The following is a 10,534-nucleotide window of genomic DNA, read 5'->3' on the forward strand; positions in this document are numbered from 1 at the left end:
TGCTAGCTTGTAAACAAATCCATGTGCTTTATCGTTACCTTTTTCCCCAGTTTGAAATAGCATAATGCACAATTTCTCCAGCAGAGGGGGAAATCCTGCCAAGTTTCCCTTTAATATTCACTGAGTGACATCTTTAACAATTGGTGGACTAACATATCGTCCTCAACGCAGGCTTTGTTGTTTCCATGGGAAAGCTTTTGCTAAGTAGCCTATAGCTACTTATTGGTTGTGATCCAAGGCCATGGACGCTAAATGTATTTGCAGCCTATTATAATGGAGGCTATACAATTTATCATGTCATGTGAACACTAGATCATTTGCTTTTCGGTAGTAAGCCTAAGCCATTATCAAACGTATAGCATGGATCTTGGGCCTTGTGACAATTGTTCATCTTAATTCTAGTCCTCAATTAGAACTTATTTGAGTATCGACAGCCAATAGGCATATATATGCCAACATTTAATCTTCTCTTTTATCTCAAAAAATGCGTCCCTAAATAAGACAAAAGCAAGTTTACAACACATAAAAGTTTATTAATAATATTCGCTGAAAGTGTAAATAAAACGAGGACATACAGTATGAATCAGAGCAACTCAACGACCATTAACAATTAAGTGTCAGTTAAAAGGTTCAAAAAAGCTAATCAGCACTTAACACCAAAGGTACCTGCTTCCAAGGGCCTCCCATACAAATTGTTCCTAAATGACTAGAGGCCTTTAACAATAAAACTGACACTATGGGTAGTAGCCTACAACAAACAAACCAAAGCCACACCCAGCACTGGTTTAAGAGAAAGCGTCTCCAAATCATATGTTGAATCTTCATCTGCTGGCAATCTGAAGGTCACGCCTATTTGTGCTCAACAATGTCCAGTAGCTCTAACCCCCGCACATTCGGGAGGCAATGGCTGCCCTTTGCAAACACTCCCCTATGGGGTGTACTTACTTTGTTTAAACCAACTCAGTGCTTGACTGTCAATAGGAATACTGTCGAGAGACTGAAATGAGTAGTAAACAGAGGACAAACAGACACAAATAAGAATGAATGAACAAATGAAAATGCACACTTAATAGCATGGCCAATCACAGGGACTCTTATAGTCACAATGGCATGAGTTCAGTTTGTGATTGGATGAGAAGCCCATTCCCTCTCCTTGTTGCTGGTGATGAACTGTTCAGCCATTACGGACAATAACAACTTGCTTGCATGTATGTTGACGACGACGACGACGACATCTCCTTGAAGAGCCGTGACACCCAACATCATGACAAAGATAGCCAGCTTCAGTAAAAGTCTATGGATTCTCTTCATCTTAACATGCAAATCCTCTTCATCATTGTCTTGGAAAACAGTCCATGTAGAGGCTGGTCCTGGTGTAGGGAGAAATGTCTGTTGAATTTGGGTGGAGAGAGACTGTGGCAGGGATCCAAAAGGCCCAGTAACTAGACCTTAGCACTTCTGGGGGGGACGGGACGGGACACTACATGTCTGCAGGGCTACCTTCAAAGATGAACTAATCCAAGGTGTGTGTGTGTGTGGGGGGCTGGGATGTGTGGACCTCACATCCAATATTCGGTTTCCGTATATGTGTGTGTGTATGTACATATGTAAGCTGATGCTTTTCAGGCAAAGAAGGTGGTAGTCCATTCATCCGATGACTGAAATATGGAAAAACACTCCAACATATAAAAGAAAGAAGGGGCAGTAAATGAAGATGTATAGATGCCTTGCTGAAAGACTGTTGTGGGTCTTCAGCATTGTCCCTGAGAGAGTTTACACACACAGAGCTCTGGGAAACCTAAGTGACAAAGATAAGAGAAGAAAAAATCAGTTAGGAGGGAAAAATACTGACTGAAAAATGTTATACAAGCTTTTGCTAAAGGCTGCCATGTGAACGCACCTGTCCTCTGTGAAACCATCCATCTCCTCCTCATCGTCTAGCTCCATGTCCAGCTCATTGTCAAGGCAACCGCGGCCATAACCACTGAGGACACTGCACAGACCACAACACTTGTTAATTGATGACTTATGGAATCTTCATGAAAACCCTGACGTACAGTTAAACACATTTTTAAAACCATCATTGAGGATGAAGCTGAATCAATGCAACCCTAAAATGTTATCACAATTAACTTTAGATGGCAGATTGCAGTTATTCAAAATCGGTAAGAGAACTATTAAGTGAGACCGACCTCACTGAGCGGCAGGTGAAGAACACAATGCGCTTCAGCTTTTTGTTGTAGAAGAAGTAGTTGAAAGACCAGAGGCTGCCTTCTTCTCCAAAGGGGTCAGAGTCCAGGTCAGGGTTGTAACTAAGTAGAGACAGGCAGAAAGAGAACAAGAGACAACAATTGTTTAGAAATATATAGAGTAAATGATCCTTAAGTGACATGAGCAGTCACACATGGATTCTAACTGCACACACAAAAGAAGACAACCCAAACATCTGGGGCTTTGACTTGCTTCACCTATCAGGGTTATACTTTATTTTTTTTATTTGTTTCATTTCTCTGTCCTCACCTATAAATGTCACATCCTTGCAGGGTGATTTCTTGGTCGATGGCATTCCACAGCTCAGGTCCCAGGGAGTTGAACTCCTCTCCAACAGCTGAGAACAGGCTGCTGTTCACAGTGTTCACCACCTGAGGGCAATAGCAAACAAAAACATCTTCAGACAAGAAATGACTTTCCAGAGGTGTTACTCTAATGTTTTGCAGATTTCCAGCAAGTGATGGTGTATTCAGCTTGATAAAACAGTTACAATACATATTTTACAGAGAGGAATCCCCAAGAAGGAAAATATACTATCTGTCCAATAAGGTACTGAAATTCTGTGTAATATGTTACGTACGCATAGTCATGAAACTATGACTACAGGGAAGCTATGGGGATCCTGCAACCCAAACTTGTACTAGACAAGCATGGTAGTTCAGTGTGTCCCTATGCAATGCAACCATAAAGATACAAGAATAATAGGAGACTAAACTATTTAATTACCACTCGATGCATGTAAGAAGAGTCTAGTCAGATTTCTATATCTGAAACTCAACTAACAAGTTTCCTTATGATGGTTGCTTTGGAGACCAGCCATATGCAAATTCTATGGCAGTATGGCTGGTGTTGTTGCTTGCATTTTTTTAAAGTTTAAATTCATGGCCATCTAACCATACACTATAATACTTTGAAAGGACTCTGAAAACACCCCTTCACATCTAAACAATGTGTCATTAGTCACAGACCATGATTTTGCAAACAGTTGGCTCCCGCAGGGTTGGTATTTGCAACACTGCGGCTACATTCTTTTTGCGATTACCTCCCATTGTGCTCTAGATATCAACAGAAAATCAACAAGGCTAGCATGTAACACTAGTAACACTGCCTCCTGTGTCATCAATCGATAGGTGAGCGCTCTCAAGCACCAATATCCATGTCACTATTTGCATGAGATGAAGACTCATTAAAACAGCTTGGGAGTTTAGCATAGCTCTCATTTTACTTTTGACATTAGAAATTTGTCAGTGACCATGAAATCAATTGTTTGGTGTAAGGCTGGTATAAGGCCATTTCAAATTTCCAAAACACACTATCTGTTGCTATGCCACCCGCTAAAAGAATGGTGCTGATTCCGCCACCTTGCCATCATTTTGAGAAAGGAAAGCCCTAGACATAAAGGCAGTGACTTGGTTCTACACGAGCGACTAGCAAAGTACACGGACCCAATTGAGGCTGGGCTCCCGGCTGAACTCATGGGCCCGGGCGGCAGTGAAGTCGTAGTCTGGCCGGAAGGACTCGTTCAGGGTCGTGATGAGGTAGAACAGAGTCTTCCTGCAGCACTTGTCACTCAGAGGGTTCTCCCCATCCTCACTGCTCTTCCCCAGCCTAAATCAAATTAAAAAAAGGGGAGAAAAAACAAATCCTTTGAAATTAGCTCTACTAATAGACCATAAGAATTTGACAATAATATAAGACATTTTTATTTCTTTTTTGGAAAGGTCCTTTACAAGAGAGCTTTCGTAATAAAACAAAAGGTTGGAGTTTTCCCCCCAAGCATTCAAGCCGATGGTGTGCTGCACGTAGTGGTGCTAGAACACTGATAACATGCAGGCATGGACATAGTACGCATAGTACAGTAGCACTGGGCCCAAAGGTGGGGGCTAGGAACATTTTGATAAGCCTAGGACGTTAAGTAGCCTGCACCTTTTGCTAGACTTAACATAAACAGCAGTAGAACGGATAAAGTGGTTGAAGGATCAGGATAAGCAAAAGAATAGATGGATGAATGCTAGTCCCACACTGATACCAATGATCTGCTCATGTTGTGGTGCGAGTGATTGCTTTAGGTCTTAAGTATGGTGATGATGCAGAGGTGACACTCACAGGTTTGGGCTGGGGGCACTGCTGGACTGTGGGGGGGACAGGGCCTCCAGCACATGGGGCTCTCCTTCCAGGCAGAACTGCTTGAACATGTGCTTGTCATCGCCGGCCATCTTACAGGAGTAACTCTCAATCCTGCACACAAACACAGAAGACGGTGTTAGTGTAATGGAAGAGAAAGATTTTTTAATCCTCTTTAGATAGATAGATACTTTATTGATCCCCAGGGGAAATTCAAGTTTAAGGATCTTTAATACATGTCATAAATGTCATTGGTGGTGAATGATGTGGCTCTTTCACTTTTGGTTTTGTCCTGTATACAGGTGAAGTAAGTAGACAAGCAAGTAGCATCTCAGTGTTACTTTACCCGTTAAAAACCAAAGGATATCCTGTTTCAATGATAAGAGAATCAAATGTCTGAGTGAAAAACGGAAGGAAATATTGCACACTGATGTTATTGTATTCAAGCTCAGCAGCGTAAGCAGTGTTGCCAGATCTGCACAAAACCACAGCTCAACACATGTGTTACAAGTGTACACCAAAACTCTGAACCTACAGCATAAGCACAAACGCCACAGCTCAGCTACTTATAAGTAAACAAAAACACAAGACTTATTTTAAATTTGGCGGTGATACAGCAAAATATTCAAGAACATTAAATGTGTCGCAGCACACGCCTCCTGTCTATTTGAGGTGTGTCTGGATTCCTGACTTGTCATGGGGGGACCAGAGCTGTGCGGGTGTTTGTTTTTCCCTCTTGATGGTTATGTAAGTGCACAAATTGTGTAACCCTACAGTCCCTGGCTGGGAGTTTGACTGGAGCTCTGACTATTTATGGTGTAAGGGTAAAGGTCGCAGTGGCCACATGACAGACATCTTGGCCTAGTTTCCATTGGTTTGCTGGAGGTAACACAAGAGGCCAGCAATAAGAGGCCCAAGGGTAGCAGGCTTAAAATGAGCCCTGAAACCAAACTTCCAGCAGACAAGCCTGGGCATGTTTCCACAGCTGGTTTAAAAAAGTATTCATTCTGCATGTACTGACATAACACGAATTGCCTGAGTGATTGTCTCTGTGGTAAAAGTAGGACATTACATCAGAGAGTGAATTTTAACACGCACATTTAATATCCAGCTTCATTAGATCAGTATTGCATTTACGTTGCGGAGCATGTGTATATGGGACAGCGCTGGTTTCAGTGTCTGACTGCTGGATGAAATCAAAAAGGGTCTGCATCAGACCTCACAGCTGGAGTCACTGCTGAGTGGTACTTCTCTTTTTGGCTGTTGTCATGCAGCTTTGGTCTGCATTAATCCAGTAAGCAGGTTAAATACCAGTGCACTTGGCAGCTAACAGAGAACTCAGCTGTGTACGTGTGTGTGTGTGTGTGTGTGTTTCTGGTGGCACTCTCTGTTACAGAGTCCCTGGATAACCGCTGTAGGCCGACAGAGGACAACATTCCTCTAGTCTGCAATATAACATTAACATCATGACTCCTCAAGAGAGATAGATTACCCTGCAACACTATCAGCCAGTCAGCCTGTCATTATATAACACACCATATCCATGTTAGCCTGCCTACCCACCCACTTATAAACGGGTAACCTCACACACTATGTCACTGAGCTTAACAGCAAATAGGTAGGGCATTCCAATAAAAGAAACTTTGTGTTAGCTGCATAATTTGCCGTATGATGATGCTTCTGTACTAATTGTAGTCCTGGTCCACTGTGTAATCAGTAAGCTGCCTTTTCAGTACTTAGTGACACTCTCCACAGACTATCAGACGCACATTTGTTGCCAAGACCATATTTTTTAAATGTTCACATATTTGTTTTTTGAAGTATGCACAGTATTTCCATATTCCGTTTCCGTTGTCCTGCATAATAAATATAAAATTAAATGAAAATTCGCTTTGTGCATGTGAGTGTGTGTGTCTGTCTGTCCATGTATCTGTGTGTTAATCCTGTAAGATTTTCCACTGCTGTATCGTGTAACTCCTTTCTACTTGGTGTCCATGCCTGCACACAGATGGGCAGTGTTAATCTCATCACTTAAACAGAACCTCATACAGATTTCAAAAGATTGCACATGTATGCAAACAGAAGGGAAAATGCATCAAACTCAGTTAAAAAAAAACAGTGGCAATGGGCAGTAAGAAGTAAACAAAGAAAAAAAAAAAGTTAGTTTTATGTAAGAAATTAAAATTAGTCCAAAATGGGGATGTTCAATGCTTGTACATACAAGTACATCGACCCCTATAGATAGATAGATAGATACTTTCACAGGCTTCAGTGAATGTTCTGCAGACTACATGAAACTCACAATGCCCTTTAAAGATGCATGTCAAAACTCAATGTGGCTATGTCTATGTTTAGGCCTACTCAAGTTCAAGAGGGCTGGCCACACACACCCCACACTTTTTATTGTCAGATGAAAGTATAAACAAATAACCTAGTGTATGTCATGTGGTGGAGAGCTAGATACATGATCTGTAGAGGATAATTAGACAGCAGTGGTGCCAAATGCAGGATAGGTCAGTACCTGCCAAGGATGTTTGAGTCTCCTGTTTCAACACACAGCTGAGAGCTCAGTGCTTCAAAACTGGAGTTTTCCAACAGCTTCATCTACGTTGAGAGAGAGAGAGAAGAAATAAATTAAAATGTCAAAACCTAGCTTGCTGTCAACAATAGCATACAACCAGCTGCACATTTTAATTGTATGTGTAATTTCACGTTGCTTGTACTGCAACCTGCTGTTACTTATTCACCAAATAAGATGGGCCTAGTACAAGCTGATGAGGAAGTGCACGCACTGTGAACTTACACGGCCCAAATCAGTATCGACATTTGTGTCGACCGCTCTGTATGACGATCACAAGATCACAATTGTCTGCTGTTACGAGAGACCTCCTATTTATTTATTGCCAATTGTATATTTAGGTACGTTTATTAAATGTTTCAAATAGATTCACCCCGACAGCACCGACCTCGGTAGCAAAACATTTTAAACACAACAATCCTGTACTTCGGGCTCATCATCCCCTCCCCCACTCATATTGCTCCTCATAGCTAGCTTCTAGGTCAGCCGAGCCTAGAAGCTACACCGACGATATCCTTGTTGAAACCAACCAGTTTCATTCGAAAACTGTCATCCACTAGGCCTAGTTACTGGATAGATTGAATCCTTTTAAATAGCTAAAGCTGTACTGGTTCTGGTGCCAGGCAAAAATAACAAACGTTGATAGACAAATCAACGTTAAAGTTAAGAGTTTAGTCTGGCGACCATTTAGCTCATTATGTCAAGATAAGAAAGAGCATCAGTTTCTTACCTTTGCTATTTCTCTCCGCCTGGAAATTCGAACCGAAACTTGTAGACGAAAACAAACGACTGATATTGTAGCAGTAGGCTACAAGAATCTGTTTGGTATTTTGAAAGTTCACACACAAACAGCTGATGTTTTTGTTTCTAGCAACTAGGAGATAGGTTCCTCTGAGCTACTGTAGGTCGCGCAAATGTTATCAATTTAAAATAGCTATGTTGAAATTCACCATCTTGAAAAATGACTCGGTCGAAAATGACATGTTCTACACGCGCATTCCTTTATCGAAAAACTGCTTTTAGCGATTAAATGCGACATTAAATCCAACGATCGTTTGAGGCTCCGAGACTCCAACCGCAGCATCCCCGATTTGCGTCTGACAGATATTAAAGTCCTGAAAAAGATCACAGTCGCAGTTAAATACGGCGACTTGATCGATTGGTCCTTAAAATCTGTTTTATAACGACAGCTGAAAATCTTACTGACTGCTATTTGTAGCTAGTGAAGGTTTGGAAATGGCGATTAAGCAAAGCTGTTGGTCTTGATCTGAACACACCCCGCCTACTAAATGTTGATCGCACAAATTTCGTGAAAGACCACTCCCTCTTAACGGAATAGGAAGGAAAACACATACTGCTATTGGCTGCTGCGCATGTCAATCTACACACGTCAAAAAAAAAAAGGGGGCTTTAGTTTAAAAAATATAGCTAAAATGGTGCAATTATCTTGTTAAGAAGCCTTAAGACCTTTAGGTCTGGCTGCAAGCCACAGGCCTTTCCTGTAGCCACCACTGTAAAAACATACGCACACACACACACATATATATACATATATATATATATATATATATATATATTTCATTGACCATATTCTGATGTAATGAAAATTTGTTTGTTTGCTATGTCTGTTATGTGTAGTGTGTGGAGCTACTGTGTTATGGGATGGGGAGGGAATGCAGGGCTTCCCGGGAAGAATATTGATAAACTGAACAAAAGAGCAGGAAAAATGGGCTGTCAATTACAATTGATGGGAGAAAATGGCAGCTAAGATTATGCAGGACTCTTGTCACCCTCTCCATGTTAGACAACAAGGTTATGAAGTGCAGTGGCCGGTCAAGGCGAGGCTTTGAGAGACTGCTTTGAGTCCACTGACTGGAGTGTGCTACTGAATGGAAAGGACTTAGAGGAGGTCACACATTGCACTACTGATCTGAACTTCTGTATGGACATTGTTGTCCTGTAGCCTGTGCCACCACTTCTCAATGAGACGTGGTCTGGGAACCAAACGTTCATTTTCTCGTATTTGAAAAAAATGCCCAGATCCGTTTATTGGGTGCCACGGATGTCTATCAAATGCGTCTGTGCATAGCTCATCATCGTCTTGCTTTCCCCCCTGTTCTGTGATTGGTTCCCTATCTCAGGCGAAAATTTGCTCCATGGTCTCCAGGCTGCCTTAGCAGCGTGAATCAAATCGCGCGCAAGGCAGCATGGGAACACCTAGGCTAGTTGTCCTGTTCACCCTGTACACATCTGACTTCTGCTACAACACGAGTCATGCCACATGCAGAAGTTTTCTGATGATACTGCAATTGTGGGGTGTATCAGGGACGAGCAAGACTAGGAGTACAGGAGCCTGGTGGAGGACTTTGTGCAGTGGTGCAAACTCAATCACCTTCAACTAAACACTTCAAAGACCAAAGAGATGGTGGTGGATTTCCGAAGGTCTAAGCCCGCTCTGCTACCAGTCTCCATTGATGGGGTCAATGTGGAGGTGGTAAGCACCTACAAGTATCTGGGTCTCCACCTGGACAATAAACTGGAGCGAACACTGATGCACTCTACAAGAAAGGACAGAGCAGGCTGTACTTCCTGAGGAGGCTGCGGTCCTTCAATGTGTGCAGCAAGCTCCTCAGGATGTTCTATCAGTCTGTTGTGGCCAGCGCCCTCTTCTATGCAGTGGTATGCTGGGGAGGAAGCACAAAGAAGAAGGATGCTGGGCGACTTGACAGGCTGGTAAGGAAGGCTGGCTCTGTAGTGGGAGCTGAACTGGAGTGCATCACTTCAATATCTGACAAAAGGACCCTAAACAAACTGATCAACATCTTGGACAATGAATGTCATCCGGCTCTACAGCACTATCAAAAACCAAAGAGCTTGATCAGCTGGAGACTTCGCTCACTGCCATGCACAACTGAAAGGCTGAGGAAGTCATTTGTTCCTAGGGCCATTGAACTGTTCAATGCCTCACTAAAGGGAAGAGGAGAGATAGACTTCTCTGCTTAGTCTGTCTGCCTCTCCACCCTCACATGTCCATGTTTTTTGAGTACTGACTGCCCACTACTGCTTACTACTGTTTTACTACTGTTTTACTAATGTACACAGCCTAATGTTTTCACTACTGTTTTACTGCTACACTGTTTTTCATGCTATATTAGCACACATAATCAATCAATGGCTGCGGTCAGGCTTCTGATACAATACTGGATGAATGAATGGCTATAACCCTATTACCTCAACCTGTTCTTGCACTGAAATAGTTTTTTTTATTTTACCTTGTCTACATTATACTTTACTTCACTCTGCTATTTGTCTATATTATTTATGCTGGTCTCTAGACCTTACTCTTGCACTGTTGCACTGTTGGACTAATGTTGGACTACTTTTTGCACCTTCACCATGACACTCACTCTCTTGAGCGCCTTGCCAGGCACACATAACTAAGGACTATGGTTGGACTACTGTTTGCACCTTCACCATGACACTCCCTCCCTTTAGCACCTCACCAGTCCCGGCCCTGTCACTACTAGCGTCTTATGCTTGATCACCCTCAAGCACATTGGA

General features: G+C 42.3%; 1 protein-coding gene across 1 annotated transcript; it reads right to left on the reverse strand.

Moving 5' to 3' along the window:
* Positions 1-512: 512 nt before the first annotated feature.
* On the reverse strand, positions 513-8,262 carry maf1b (MAF1 homolog, negative regulator of RNA polymerase III b). The gene is made up of 8 exons (XM_048266772.1): positions 7,704-8,262; positions 6,917-6,999; positions 4,378-4,509; positions 3,717-3,879; positions 2,521-2,642; positions 2,193-2,312; positions 1,901-1,993; positions 513-1,798 (listed from the first exon to the last, which is right to left on the reverse strand). The coding sequence occupies exons 2-8, from the start codon at positions 6,997-6,999 to the stop codon at positions 1,774-1,776; spliced, it is 738 nt and encodes a 245-aa protein (XP_048122729.1). The 5' UTR covers positions 7,704-8,262; the 3' UTR covers positions 513-1,773.
* Positions 8,263-10,534: the final 2,272 nt, after the last annotated feature.

Source organism: Alosa alosa, chromosome 16 (assembly GCF_017589495.1).
Source record: "Alosa alosa isolate M-15738 ecotype Scorff River chromosome 16, AALO_Geno_1.1, whole genome shotgun sequence".
NCBI classification, from domain to species: Eukaryota; Metazoa; Chordata; class Actinopteri; order Clupeiformes; family Clupeidae; genus Alosa; species Alosa alosa.